The 15530-nt window shown below is 40.0% G+C and overlaps 1 protein-coding gene across 1 annotated transcript in view; it reads left to right on the top strand.

Moving 5' to 3' along the window:
* Window positions 1-15530, top strand: part of LOC6583349 (glypican-4) — a 45130-nt gene that overhangs the window by 26754 nt on the left and 2846 nt on the right. Inside the window, exons 2-5 of the mRNA XM_002008983.4 lie at window positions 9673-9837; window positions 10286-10520; window positions 12834-12990; window positions 13058-13324. Coding sequence (XP_002009019.1) covers window positions 9673-9837; window positions 10286-10520; window positions 12834-12990; window positions 13058-13324 — 824 coding nt within the window. The remainder of the gene's footprint in view (window positions 1-9672; window positions 9838-10285; window positions 10521-12833; window positions 12991-13057; window positions 13325-15530) is intronic.

Below are 15530 nucleotides of genomic sequence, written 5' to 3'. Positions count from 1 at the left end.
AGATACTCGGATTCATCCGTCTATAGGTTGCAAAAGATACAATCTATTATTCATATAGTTGACTGTCGATTGCAGTTGGGGCTCAGCTGGGTTGAAGGGGGAGGAGGCGAGGAGCAGGAAACCGCAAGTAGACGCGCTGTGCCATTGTTAGCATCATTTAATGTGCTTTTCAGCTTATATATTTGCCATTTTTCATCGGCTATCGATTACAATATTTTTGCTTGTCACTTTGCTTCGATATTATTCACTGCTGATTATCTTTTGGCTTTATTTTTATTTTTCTTTTATTTTTGACACAAGCGCAACTTCATTTTACAGACGATTAATCTCAGAGCCTGTGAGCAGCGACTCGAAAGGCTTGTAAATTTATCAAATTAATTCATTTTAAAGACCATTTTCCTTTTCGCCAATATCTGCCAGTATGGGTGTGTGTGTGTGTGTGTGCGTGTGTTGCTGATGAGTTTTCTGGCTTTTTCATTCATATTTTTACAAAATTGCTTTGCGGTCGGCAGCAATTTTGGTAGCTTGCAGAGCTCGCCAGCAAATTGAGGAAATCTCTGCTTTTATGGCTTTTGCGGTTGTATTTTTATTTTTTGCAGTTGCGGTTACAAAAGGGTTTCGTTTACGGCTGGGTGAGAGCTGGGAAGCAAGCTAACCAACCAACCAACCGAGCGACCAAGCAAGCAGCCAGCCAGCCAGCGCTCTGGCTGGCGCAGAGCTCTCGCAATGGCCTAAATGCTTTTTATGGGCCCAAGCACATTTTTCAATTGTCGTCGGCGTCTCAACTTAATTGGGCCACAAAATTAAATAAAAAATGCTGCTCGTGTTGCATGCTGAGTGACCAGAAGAGAGTTGACAGCGACACGTCCTCACCGTCACCGTTGCCGTCACCGGCAGAGCTCAGCTCTCCTTAACGTTGTCGCAAAAAAATAACAAGATTCACTGAATGCCGAATGAATCGGAAACACCCTGTAAATAGCTTAGATACAAGTTGAATTTAATATTTAAATCATATATTTATTGTCTCTTGAAACAGAAACACACACTGAAATGTCGAACTACAATATATTGAATAAACCCATCTTATATACCCTTCTTTGTCTATACATACAGGGTACAAAAAAGAAAAAAAAAATTAAACTCCATAACACGTGAACGTGCTTTGAATAGCTCAACAGTATTCTTTTTTTTTTCAATTTGTTTATTTTTTGTATCTTTTTTTGCACCAGTCAGAGCTGTAAATCTCTGTCGCGCGTTTTATCTCGCGTCCAAAATCGAATTTAAATCCAAGCCACAAACCAGGTCCAACATGTTTCAGTGACTTTCGATCTGGCTAAGCGGCTCTTTTGATAGCTTAGCTCCTCACTCAACCTTCCCTCCTCCTGCCGCCCCGTCTCATTCATGTCTAGCTGTCGTTCAATTTGATTTGTTTGATGGTGTGAAAATTTGGCTGGACTACAAGCTTTATGTGTTGCTAAATTGTGTCTTTGATTCTGAATTATATATATTCAAAGATTTGCACATAGATAACTCAAGTTCTCATTGAATCATCACGAATAAGCTTGGACTTATATATATTGATGGGGAATCTGAGATAGGCACTCTGTACAGTGCAATCGAGTAGGGCCTGGAGATTTATATTCTTAAATATAATGTCTCCAATTAGGCGTCTAATTGACATCAAGTTTAACCCAGTTGGCACTTTTTTATCGACAGCTGTTCCAATTACGAAAATAAATCCAATTCCGTCCCAGATAGGGAGCTTTTGTATACAGTAAACAAACCAAAGAGAATGAGAATGTAAACAGCGAACAGGTTGACCGAGCACCGATGCCCAGAAAATTGACCGGAAACCCACAGAGCCCCGCTGCCGTCCGCTCCACTTTGCCGAAAATAAAAAATTGCCATTAATCAAATTTTATTGTTTAATTAATTTTGCTTGAATGAATGCCGCATGGCGATGGCAGCAGGTGAGGGCGGCGTGTGGCGGGCAAAGCAAACAAATAACCGAAAATAGTTGCAAATGGCATTCGATTCGAATTATTTCAAAGAAACTCAGCCGCAATATTTGCTTACTTTTTCGCTTGACATTTATTTACGAATGCCCTGTAAATGTGTGCGTAGATATGGGTATATTGATATTGTGTAATTGTATGTGACAGGCGGAAGATGTATACCATAAAACTAATTTAAGTATTTTAATATTTATTTAGTCTTATATCTAAGACAAAAAATTCCTAAAATTGATAAATCAAGGATATACTTATTATATAAATTATGTACTTTTTTCATTATTATTCATTATGCAATATGATTTCTTAGGAAATATTAATAGCTTTACTTAAACCTTCTTCCATATCCTTAGCTAATTTATATAGGGTTTCAATTGCTTTTCGTTAGGTATAAGGCATTCGGAAATCAGGCATCTTCTCTCACTCTCTCTCTTCCGCTTTAGTCAAATGCATATAAATTTCTGTTTGTAAATATTTATAACGATGTAAGGTATAATGCATTAGTGCTATAAATAAAACATATTGTTATCTACAATACAGTAGCAGCAACAATTGTTTATTGTTATAAACATTACTAATACTATTACCCGTAAAACAAGTAAATATATATAAACAGCATTACTATTACTAATAATAATTACAAGTATAAAGCTACAGTGATTTGATCTGATTTGGTGTTTACATTTAACACGCATTTGCTATAGCCCAGATCACCTTTCCCTGGTTAGAACGTATGACTCAAGAGTATAGCTTTATTGATATACATATCACATACACACAATGAGAAAGGTATGTCCGGCCATAGCGTATATTGTATATAATTTGGCTTGGGTTCAGAGTTCGTTCGGCAGATGTTGCTGTCTGCATTGGGGCTTGACTCGCCCACATGGTGACTTACCTCATCATTTCAAACATTTCACTGCCAGTGGAAAAGCATGCAACTATGGGAAACCATAGGAAAACTCAGCTGCAGCATTCAGTTTTCCCGGCGGCTAATTACGACTCATAAATATAGCTGGCGCAGCAACAAGGAAAATGTTGCAGCATGCTGTGTGCTATTTTTGAGATCTCCGCCTTCGTTTCGTGCATGTGCATGTGCAGCGTGGCCTGATGAATTTTCGCACATTTGCGCATTGAAATTGTCACTCAGAAAACTGACAGTGAAGAAATGCGCTGATTGCCAGACAGAGGAGAGGACAGCAGGAGGCATTAAGGGCAGCTGCAACAAAAGGAAATTGTGAAGAGAGTAGCGCCAAAGTTGGCAACATTCGTCACTTCATCAGGGCAAAAGGTCTCGAGCCACCATCAAGCGGCAACTGGGAAGTAACTGAGGCAACAACAGCTCCTTTGCAAGCTGCAGCTTCTAACTCTGTGCTATGTTTATGTTACAAGAAACGTGTTGGCAGCATAAACATCTGTTCGCTCTTCAGACCTCTCGCCAGCCCAGTTTGCAGTTGAGTAATTTTAATTATGCCTAAAAGAGCCGACCGTACGTATAGAAGAAAAAAAAATAAAATAAAGAAAAACAAAGAAGTAAAAGTACCCAAGCCAAAGTGAAGGCGACCCCGGGCCGTGCCGTACCGCACCGTACCGCCCATCCACCAGTCACATCTTTGCCTTTGGCATTTATGCAACGACCTGACTCGACACGTAATTACACACAGCTCAGAAATCGGAGGCTTTCGAGGGGCTGGACAGAGGGTGGAGCATGCTAAATGTTGCATGCACCCGATGCACATTAGCAGCAAACGCCTTTCCTTAGTTTGCACGCAGCTGCCCCGACTGCAACTGCAACTGCAACAGCAGCTGCGGCAAGCAAGGAATGCATGTCAAAACAGCAAATTCCACAATCTTCAATGCTTACTCACCCATACATCACAGCCTCACTGAAGTGAAGAAGTAACCAAAACTCCCATCTCTTTAATAAACAATCTTAAGTTTTCTTGTTTCTTCAGCTGCTCGAATTTGTTTGCTAAATGCTAAAATCTGTATAAACTAGAAATAAATATATGCAAAGTCCATAAAACTTGGGGCAGGAAGTGCTTCCAACGAATACATTATTTCAGCTCATTTTATGCTGAAAGCTAAGCAAATAAATAATAATAGGAATGATTAAGGAAAACTAATTAATTTTATGACTCCATGACGCATACCAATCTCAATTATTCATCATCTTATTCATTATATTATTTTGATTGAATATATATAGGGATGACACTAGACAGTATTATGATTATTATACATATATGTACACATTATAAATGCTAATATAAGTATATTAAAAATAATAAATAAATAAATAATAATAAAAATAATAAATTAATTATTAATTAAATTACGGTATATTATATAACAATACAGTTCATAGCTTCGTAGCTTACGCTAAGTCTGAAGTTAATATAAAGTAAAGCTTCACATATGTTATTTGGTCGTAGATGTATAAGACAGATCCAAAGCTATGAATAATATGTAAAACGACTTTCTTATTTAAATATTTTTATACCCAAACAGTTACTCAATTATTTATTAAAATTTCAGTAAAATTTTATTTGATAACTGACAAACCTTTTATCGAACTACTTTAGTATATTATATTATTATATATTTTATATTCAGTGGGTAGCAACTCCATAGTGCATTTAGAGTTCGGCGTGTCATAGATAGACGCTCTTTCCTGTTTTTCTGTAGTATCAATTAGTCTAAATAAATATACAAATTGCACTTGCTGGATATTGTGCAAGGTTTCCCGCCCAGACAGGCGGGAGGTCCAGCGCCATAAAATTAATTAAGTGCGACTCAATGCGAGCAGGCGGAGCAGACGCCAAATATTTGTAGTTATTTTGTTGTTCTCTTTTTGTTATATCTTTAGCATTGGCTAAGTATTTGTTATTCTTTTGTCCGACTGCGGGGGGCAATTGAGTTATGTATTGAAACTGAAAGCTGAAATCGCCGAGTTCCTCTTCCAATGTGAAGTGCAAGTGGCATGCCCCACATAGGAAAACAAAAGCAGAGCAAGCATGAGAAAGTGGCAGCCATTACTTTAGGTATTAATTAAGTTGATGGTCCGTTTTTTAATTAGACATATTTAAGATTTCTCTCATGCTGCGCCTGACCCAATTCTGGCTGGCTAATAGCAAATTCTGAGATCGCAGAGGCAGCTGTTGCAACACACATGCGATTTACCCGGAACCCTGCTCCATTCAGATTTACTGGCATTACGTTTTACACTTAATAAAACGTCCGTAGTCGAGCCCAAAAAACCCAACCCCTTTAACTACTTATTTCAGGCCGGGTGGTTGCTTGATGGGTGGGTGGTGTGATGGTTGGGCGGTTGAGTGGTTGATGTTGTTGGTGTGGTACGGCCTTCGGCTCGCTTCGGACTCTGCTGCTGCTCTCGCTTTGCTGTGCGCCTAATTAAAACTCATTACCATAAGCATAAACTGAAGCAAGGAGCTGCTCGCAGCTCGCCAAATGCAGACAAAAAAGGACATGCGGAAATTAAAGTCAAATTAACTGAGCAGCCCAAAGTCAACTTCAAGGGTTTTTCAAGAGATGAGCGCACAGATTGCTTAACCTTCTCCCAAGCTGCGCCTTGGGTCGATGCTTCCGTCTGGGGAGAAGTTCACTTAATGCAATTTCCTTGCCAGACGGCGAGGTCGACAACTGCTTTTTGGGGGTTAGTTGTCGTATCGACCATTTTGTTGGCACTCCGCACTATCCGCACTAGACAAGTAATCCCCGCTCGCTCTCCCCCTTGGCCCCACAAGCTCTGCCGCACATGCAGCAATGTGCAACCCTATTGAAAGTGAAAGCTTTGATTTCCATGCGTGCAACGACCCCTTCCGATGGCTGGCGCTCGCTCTCTCGCATAGCGTGCGCTCTCTCCATTTCGTCCCCGTCCTGTCTCTCTCTCTCTCTCTCTCTCACTACCAGGCTGGCCGTCGTCTGACTGGCTATCCAGTTCCCTTTTGCACTGTGCAACAGTTGCCGCCAGCTGCTGTTTGCTGAGCGCCTGTTAAAGTTGCCGCGTCGCATTTTTGTGCCAAGCCAAAAAGGACGAAGCGATGAGTGAATTTTACTCTCTCTCACTCTCTATGTCTCTCTCTCTCTCCGTCTACTTTTCTTTGTGCCTCTCTATCTCTGTCATTGCTGTCTGGCTCCGCATTATAGTGGCTCATTGAAACTCAACTCAAAAGTAAAGTTTGTTCGCAACCTGCGAGCAGCAGAGGGGAAATTCAGTCTTCGTTTCGCTTTTTGGGGGTGTAGACGCTTTTAGTTTTGTCCTCCGCTTATGCCTTGCCACATTTGTTATTGTTGTTGTTGTTTCCTTTGTCTGTTGGGCATTTCACTCGCAAACTGTTTTCAAATGTGGCCGCTTGCGCTTTTATCTGCACGCATAGCGAAAGAAAGGAAGATAGAGCGAGCGTGGGCAAGAGAGAGCGCGGGTGAATAAAAGAGCGACTGAATAGGTTGAATGGCTAAACTTTGACGGAATGAAAATGGAGCATTTGGGAAAAGCAAACTTTACTAAAAATATATTTCTATGAATTAAAGATATATAAAGTCAAACTTTAAATCAAAAATGTTCATGCAACCCAAAAAAGTTATTTGAGTTTTTAGTAAAATTAATTTGAAACAATATTAAATATATATATTTATAAATATTAAATTTCATAATTTTATCAATGGCAACCTCGATTTGATTAGTTTGTTTCAGTGCGGGGTCAAGCGCCACAGTGGGTGTTTGTTGGGGGCTGCTCAAAGTGGGAGGTTGTGTGCTAGAATAATAATTTCGCTGCCAGCAGCCTCTCACTCATGCTTGCACAATGGCAAGCTGGGAGCAACAGAAGACACCTGCTGGAGCAGTCTGACCGCCCAGCAGTGGCTCTCCCCTTTGCTAAACTTTCGCACCCTTTTAACATTTTCGGGCTGGCTGCCTTAGGGGTGGCTGCCGTGTCCCGTTGGTCGCCGCAGGAGTCGTTTTGTTGATCGTTACAGTAAATCATTCGAAATGAATTTCACTCCACCGCTCTCACCCCGACAACTGAGCAAATAGCGTGTGCTCAGCCAAAAGCAGCAACGACAACATATGACCCAGGTTTCAGCCAGGGGTGGGTGGTTAGAGAAATTGCTTTGCCAGCTTACTTTTTATCAAACGCAAGCTGGAGTTTTCTATTAGACATGAACAGGGTGCTTTTCCGACGAGTCAGCCAAAGGAAGCACAATATAGAAAAAAGAACACAGAAACTGCCATATCGTTAAGTTAAGGTCATTTATTATGTTCAGACACCTTCCTGCCGCCGCCTGCTGGCCACATTTGGTATGCGCGTGTCCCCCGTCTCCTGTCGTTGTCTGTGAAGAAATTATGCGGCAATTCATAAAAAGCGGCAAGCGGTCCACCCTAATGTTATTCGAACATCGATTTTTGGCAACGATTTATCGATTCCAAGTGGAATGTGTGGTTAGACATAGCTCGACATTTAATGATGGGAATGGGCCGCCTCTAGCCGCAGCTGGTATCAGCTAAAGGATTCGCTTAAGACACCATTCAGTTTTATCAACTCTCAGGCAACTATTCAATTAACTTGGCTGCCAATCTAAGGAAATAGCAGAGCCAGCTCCTTCACATTACACATGCTAGTCACAAACGCTGTCAGGCAGTTCATGGAAAAAGCGACCACAATTGTGGCAGTTGCCGTTGCCGTTGCCGTTGGTAACGAGCCAATTTAGATAAGCAAAGGCTTCCAGTTGCCCCACACGCTACACTTAATTCATATCTTGTGCAACATAACAATTAGTGCAGGCCATAAAACCGAACGAAGCAAACGCCGCTGCCCTTCCCCAAAATAAAAAGAACTTCAGATATGTACACACATACATATATGAAGGCTGAAGGGAAGCTGCATTTGTTTACAAATTGTGCACGAAAAGTAGCTAAATTTATATTGGAAATAAACAAAATACAAAATACATTCCACACTTTCTTCTATGCACTGCGCACGTGGATGATGATGCATTCAACTGGATAGCAAAATATTTATGAGCTCCGACCAAGTCAAGTGTAGGAATACTTGTAGTTGCCATAGCTCAATTCTAGATACTCTTTCAAATAGATTCTATAATTATTATAATATGAGCAAAATCATTCTATTTTTTCGAGATGTCTACTCAGAAACATTTTAATTTAAAGCGATTCGAATTTATAAATAGATTTTCTGTATTACCAAATTGAGACTACTCTGCAGCAAGAGTATTTGAAAAGTATATTTAAAAAATCAACATGTTTGCTTTCAATTAGCATTAAAGTTTTTGGACTGTATGCAGCGCTCGTCTCTATCCATTCATGAGAACTGTCTAAATAAACAAAAGTCTTGCCAGCTATAAAAGTCAGAAAATAAAAATCCAGAACAGAATCGGAGGAATCCGTGGAGCATGGGAGATGTGCAGCATAATTTACAATGATTGCTTCGTTGTAGGAAGCTAATGCAGAAGGCTTTTAGAATGGTTTACTTCTGAAACTACCTGAGCGCCGAATGTGAATGTGAACGTGTTAAATGTTTGCGTAAACCATCCAGAATCATTGGCAGCCACGCCCTTATCGGCGGGCTCGGGTTACCTATCCGCTTGCGTTTACGTTTACGGTTACGGTCACTCGTCATGTCCGAGCTGGTAGCCAAACGCATCGTTTACTTTTCATCTGAACGAACAAAGTGGCACGCAGTTAGCTGCACTTTTTTCTAAACTGGTGTCTGGGTTTTTGGTTTTTGGTTTCCATGTCAAGTGGCAGCGAGTTCCAGTTCCCGGAATCTGCATAATGTGCTGCTGCCGTTCGTAATGCCTTCTGGCTGGGCTGAGGTTAGTTTAGTGACCAGTACAAACAACTGGAATGCATTCGAACAGTTGTTCCCTAATGCTCGAGCAAATAGAACGCTCACAATTTCACTGGCTCGAAATATTTGTGCATACTGATGCGGGTCTGCCCCATCGGCGAACTGGGCAGACAGAAGCCGCCTTACCATCTACTGCCCTATATGAGTTCAGCTGATGCAACAGGGAAGTGAACGAGTATGTAAATGTTTTACAAATATTCATAATTGGTTCATTATGATCTATTATGAATTAGTATAAATGTGTTAATTTATTGTTCAATAGTTTGTGATATTATTTATGACTGTAGATCATCCATTGATAATCGTTTGTGCGAGTTAAAGGTCGTACTCAAAATTAATTGAACTTATGTGCATACATGTGTATATTATAGTTAACTATTCATATATAATTATATATATCATACTCTTATATATTAACAATACCATTATTATAATATTGTTGGCATCAACTTTGGTAAATATTTTAGATCTATTCTACAATAAATTACATTTTTTACATTTAAATCTATGTATAAATAAATAATAAATTAAAACATATAATAATCTATTTAAATGTTAATAATAATAATTAAATGTTAATAATTAATATTTATTTGTAATTTACAAAATTACACAATTATTATAAAATGTAAATAATGTACATAAATAAATTTTTTTTTTATTAAAAACTAAAATTGTATCATTTGTGTATGGAATACATTTAAATATATTTAGTACCCATTTAATTTACTCTAAATACTAATTGAATATTTCATCTTCTGGCATTGCAGAACGTGTGCTGCGCTACTGTGAATCGCCCTCGGTGGGCACCTGCTGTACCTACAACATGGAGACGCGCATGGCGGGCCAGTCACGACTGCAGTTGGAGTGGCACACCAAGGAGCAGATATCCAAGATGTCGAGTCTGCTGGGTGGCAAGGCAGCCAAATTCAATGGTAAGTCGAAATATGACCAGAAATATAACTCAACAGCTACTTGAAGATGTCAGTCCGTCCGTCCGATCCTAATTAGATGTAGACACAGTTTAGAGTTTACAGATTTGTAACTATTTGCGGGTGTCTAGTGGACTAGCTTCCATTTCCATTGGATCATGCGGGCTTCGAATTACACAGATCGATTTGTAGCAAGAGTGAGAGGTAGAGAGGGAGAGAGAGAGGGAGAGAGGGAGGGAAAGAGAATGACACAATGTGAAGTGTGCAGGCGACAATGCGGATGTTGGGATTTATTTTGTGCAGCGGAAGCCACAAATATTTAAGAATAGTACCACAGAAGCATTTAGTCGGTTGTCTGGACGCGGCGGATGTGGCCCATTTCAATAAAATCGACCCACAGAATGTCTCTCAATTTTACACATTTTCTTCATCTCGTCCATCTCTTCCATAGATATTTTTCGCAAATTGCTGCTGGAATCGAAGGAACAGTTCCACACGATGTTCATGCGGACATATGGAGTGATCTATCAGCAGAATTCGTATGTCTTTTCGGATCTGTTCAATGAACTGGAAAACTACTATGCGCGCGGTCGGGTCGATCTATTGGATGTGATGGACAAGTTCTTCACCACGCTCTACCAAAAGATGTTCACTGTGCTGAATGCGCAGTATGCCTTCAACGAAAAGTGAGTAGCAGCCATATACAATACATTATCGTCATCGAGTACAGCGTACATACTGCCCCCCGTTACTCGATCCAAAGTCCTCATTGAAGCAGTCGACGCCTGACAGATTTGAAGTTACAGACGTGTGAAACCGCAAAGTGTCGAGCGTCAACGGTTGACTGACTGACTGACTTGGCTCAGGCCAAAGACTGTTGAAAGCTTTGACGAATCTCTGACGTTGACTGGATGGATGTCTGAATGTCTGCCTGCCTTGCTTCACTCCTCTGGTGTGCAATTTCAGCTTTCGGTCTATGGGCTGAATTGCCCTTTTGTTTTATTGTTGTCGCGGTGTTTGCGGTTGAAACGCTTAACTAGGAAATGGGCTAATTTTCGGTGCTCTAAATGACGAAGTCTAGTTACTCTTTCTTGTGGAGTAAACGATAAAATATATAGAAAAATAGAGAGAAGAAACTGTTGATACAAAAACCTTAAAACTGTTAAGGCGAAAGTACAGTTCTTAATATGAATATATAGTTAGGAATTCTTATTATATTAAGAAAATATTTAAATCAAATTAAAGTTGTTTTTTATTTATTTTTTTATTACTTTCATATTCAGAACTATATGTCCGAATAGGGAAACATTTTAATGCAATAAAGCCCTTAATATAATTACTGTGTATAATAGAACTAGATTGACTGCAATATGATTGGATGATTGGTATGATTGGAAGTAAGATTGTATTTCAGGTCTATAAAGGCATATACTTGACTTATATATATACTTGATATAATCAGTATTATATAATATATGTGGTCAGGAACTGCTTTGATAATAAACATATTGAAAAGAGTCCGCTAATTCAACTAGTAATAAAGTAAATGAAAATATAAATTTATATGTATGTTTATATAGGAATAGCTATATAGCTATAGCTCTCCAATTTAGGGTACTTTAAGCAGATCGACCCACTGGGAACTTTTTGGTATACCCTTCTTCAAATGATAAGCTGGATATCCATGGGAGACGTCCCACTCATAAGCAGCATTACCAGCTAATCAGGCAGCTGTTGTTTTGTACATCTCTTAATTTAGTAGGCTGCAAACGTAATCCTAATGTGTATATACTCCCACTGCCAACACAATCACTCTGTCTGTGTGAGTGAGTGTGTGCGTGTGTGTTATGGAGAGCCCACTTTGAGGCAGTTCCTGTGGCAGCTGGTCGCATTTCCTACGGCACGCTAAATTGCGCCCACTTGGCTCTTGGCTCATTGAACTGGACCCATTCCTTGGTTTGGCTTGCGTTGGCTTGGCTTGGCGAATTGTTTCGCTGGCTTCGGCATCGGGTTCAGCTTCAGCTTCAGCTCTTGCACTTCATGGCTCGGCTCGGCTCGTGTTACCCACGCGCTTTCCAATTGCTGTCGTTGCTGCCGCCGCGGCGCGCCGTCGCTGCCTTCCTCTGCGATTCGTTTTTATTGTCATCGTCTCAGTTTGTCGTACGTGCTTTGGCACGTTGTCCATTTATTGCACTGGACAACGATGGCGGCGTAATTGCTGGCACTTGCTGCTTGTTATTTGTTGCTCGCTGCATGCGGTTGGTCGGCGACCCAGACCTACAATGGACTGCGCAGTTGAGAGTGCTGCATTTAATGTAGGGGTTGCTCCCCCAGTTGACAAGGCAAACAATGAATGGGCGCCCTAAGGCACTGCGAATGTTTTTGGCAACATACTTTTATAAATGAGTGTGTGTGGGTGTTAGAACAGAGATATAAAAGACAGCCAGACCAGAAAAATATATAGACTTTATCTCAATTATTTAATAGACTTTGAAATATGATATACAAAACTATATACTGCAGCATCTTTTTTTTTCTTTCTGATTTATTATTTCTAAAATATTTTATAAATTCTTAATAGACAAAGCGAAAATTATTGATCAAAGAAGATAGCCTTTTAGCAGCTAACGTGTTTTAGCCATTTCCTAGTTCGCCCATTGTCGAGTTGCGTCGAGGCGAGTCGCTTCGGGCCGAGAGGCAGCCATACAAGTGCAACAGCTGTCATGCCTCATGGCCAGGAGCAGGTGCAGCATGCTACGTGCAGCACATGGCGCGCACTGAAGCAGTCAGTCAGACAACTTCTTTTCATATTATTCTTTGCACATAAAAATCTGTGTATACACAAGGCAGAGATCGGGCAGATGGATTGATGGTGGGCGGTGGGCGGTGCATTCAGCACCGTGCCATTTACACGCTGAGATTTCCGGCCAATGCCAATAAAAATATTTTGCCAACATTTAGCCTGAAACACACTCACACACATCCAAATCTTCTTCCAGATACATGCAATGCGTCAGCGAGCACATGAAGGAACTGAAGCCGTTCGGTGATGTGCCCGACAAGCTCTCGGTGCAAATCAAACGCTCCTTTGTGGCCACCCGCACCTACGGCCAGGCGCTGATCACCGCCGCTGAGGTCTCCAAGAAGGTATTGCAAGTAAGTGAATGCTGATTTTGATTTATAATATTTGTCTAATCGCAACTCTGACTACCTTTCCATTCAGATTCGACTCAATGCGGACTGCACCGGTGCGCTAACCAAAATGCAGCACTGCGGAGCCTGCAAGGGCTATACGGAAAAGCCCTGCACCAACTATTGCGTCAACGTGATCAAGGGCTGCCTGCACTACCTGCACGAGTTCGACACCGAGTGGGAGAACTTTGCCCTGGCTATGGATAAGGTGGCCGAACGCATGCTGGGCTCCTTCAACATTGTGATGGTTGTGGAGCCCATAAACATCAAAATCTCCGAGGCCATCATGAACTTCCAGGTGCGTTAAGTAGAGGAATAAAATTAAATATAATTAGAAGAAAATGAGGTCAGATAGAGAGAGAATGATCCTATCCATCGACTCTCCCATTAAGTAGAGGAAAAGACTTAAAGAGACTAATAGAAGATAACTAACTGAGGAAGAGAAGATAACTAATTGACTTTACCCATCTTCTCTCCCGTTTTGGAGAGGAATAGAGCTAAATATCAGTAGAAGAGAACTAACTGAGGGCAGTTAGAGAGAAGATGAGCCTACCCATTGACATTCCCATTAAGTAGAGGAAATGACTTAAAGAGACTAATAGAAGATAACTAACTGAGGGCAGAGAGAAGAGAGAGGCCCTACCCATCCTCTCTCCGGTTATGGAGAGGAATAGAAGACAACTAACTGAATGCAGTAAGAGAGATGATGAGCCTACCCTGTTGAGGAGAGGAATTCTTTAATATCAATAGAAGAGTGCTGAGGGCAGAAAGAGACAGGCTGATACTACTCTACTTTCCCGTTTTATTAAAATAGAAGAGAAGCAATTGAGGGCATAGAAAGAGAGGAGATGACGAATCAAATCACATTGTCACTTAGCCCAATCTCATTAAAGAGTATCTATTCGCTGATAATTTAAGCACATAGTATATAATACTCGGCTAGAACTTAACTCGTTAGGCAAACAGCTGCCGATTTGTATTTTTATGGCCATTGAATTTAGTTTATAAATTATCTCATAAAGCTGTCCGCCTGGCAAGGCCCCAACTCATTTGAATAGCTGACTAACCCGAACCCAATTCCCCAATAATAGGTATGGGAAAACCGCTGAATAGTGTCAGCTGTGGGCTGGATTCTGAATCTGATATCGCTAAATATTTAATATTCAATATTCAATTTCGTTTTGTTCTCCTATCTTCATATTATTCGGTCTACTCCATATGCCATTTTATGGCTTTGATCCACAGATTCCGTGTTGTCTGTCCATTTACACAATTAAAAATAAAAAGCGGAAAATATTTACACTCATGAATATTGCGCAGAATTTATTGAATTTTGATTGCTGTAATATTTCAAGGCTCCAAATTTGTTCATTTTTCGGTTTTTGGTTTTCGGTTTTTCGATTTCTCGATTCGTGTGCTTTGTTTGCCATTTTAACGATTTATTTGCACAACATTTGGTTCCCATATGAATTTAATTTATATTTCCATTTAAAATTTATACATTTCTACTTTGTTTGTTGTTTGTTTCGGTGTGAGTGTGTGTGTATGTATGCTATATCTTTAGTTGTTGCTGTTGTTGCGGCATTCTGTTTTAATGTGTTTATTTTGTGTATTTTTTTTTTTTTTTTTTTTTTTCTTTTTGTCGGCCTTATAAAAGGCCAAACGGCGTAAGCAAAATAGTTTTAAATTTAATTCTTATTAGTTTTCTTTTTAGCATCTCAAAGCATTATTTTTAGCAAATCACAGATTGCCAACAGCTCTTAGCTCCGGCGACTACAGTTAGTCTTGTTTTATAGTTGGGATAGGCCAAGAGCCGCTTGTCGACTGCTGTTGCCTGCCAGTTAGATAAGACCTACTTAAACCTAACCCTAACAAGACCCTTAACTGTAAAAGGTAGTCGCTCGCAACTGTCTGTTTGTCTAGTCTGCACACAACTTGAGGTAGTCAGCGTGTCAACAATTACCGCCCCTCGATAAAGTTGCGCTGATAAGACAGCCCAGACCGTCCAACGATTTATTGAGGGTCTCGTTGCTCATTGCATGAGTAGTAAATCAAACATATATGGTTTTCTTTGTATGACGTCCAGCTATAAATAGCTCTTGGCATGCGTCCATGCAATGCAACTGTAGAAATTATCTCAGCGAATCCTCAATTGTGGCGAGTTTCATTGACTATCGAAGGCATCACAAATTATTAGGGAATGCGTAATTTGATGGGCAAATAGCTACCAATTAGAAGATGCCTTTAAATACTGCTTTCATAGCTAATGAAGAACTCAATTTGATTTTGAATTTAAAATATATACATATGTATTTTTAGATCGACACCAAGTCGAGGTTTCAATTTAAAAAAAAAAAAGTGTTTTTGAAACGTGCTTGCCTTTATATTTTATAATTACTAATTTTTATCGTTATATATAACAATAAGTTACAAAAGTTAACAATAACAATAATACATTAAAATTAACGCATGCTTCATTTATTGCATTACTTACATTATGAAAT

The sequence above is a fragment of the Drosophila mojavensis genome, unplaced genomic scaffold (genome assembly GCF_018153725.1).
Source record: "Drosophila mojavensis isolate 15081-1352.22 unplaced genomic scaffold, ASM1815372v1 contig_74, whole genome shotgun sequence".
NCBI classification, from domain to species: domain Eukaryota; kingdom Metazoa; phylum Arthropoda; class Insecta; order Diptera; family Drosophilidae; genus Drosophila; species Drosophila mojavensis.
Note: the sequence above shows the minus strand (reverse complement) of the source record. Positions and strands in the feature narration are given on the sequence as shown.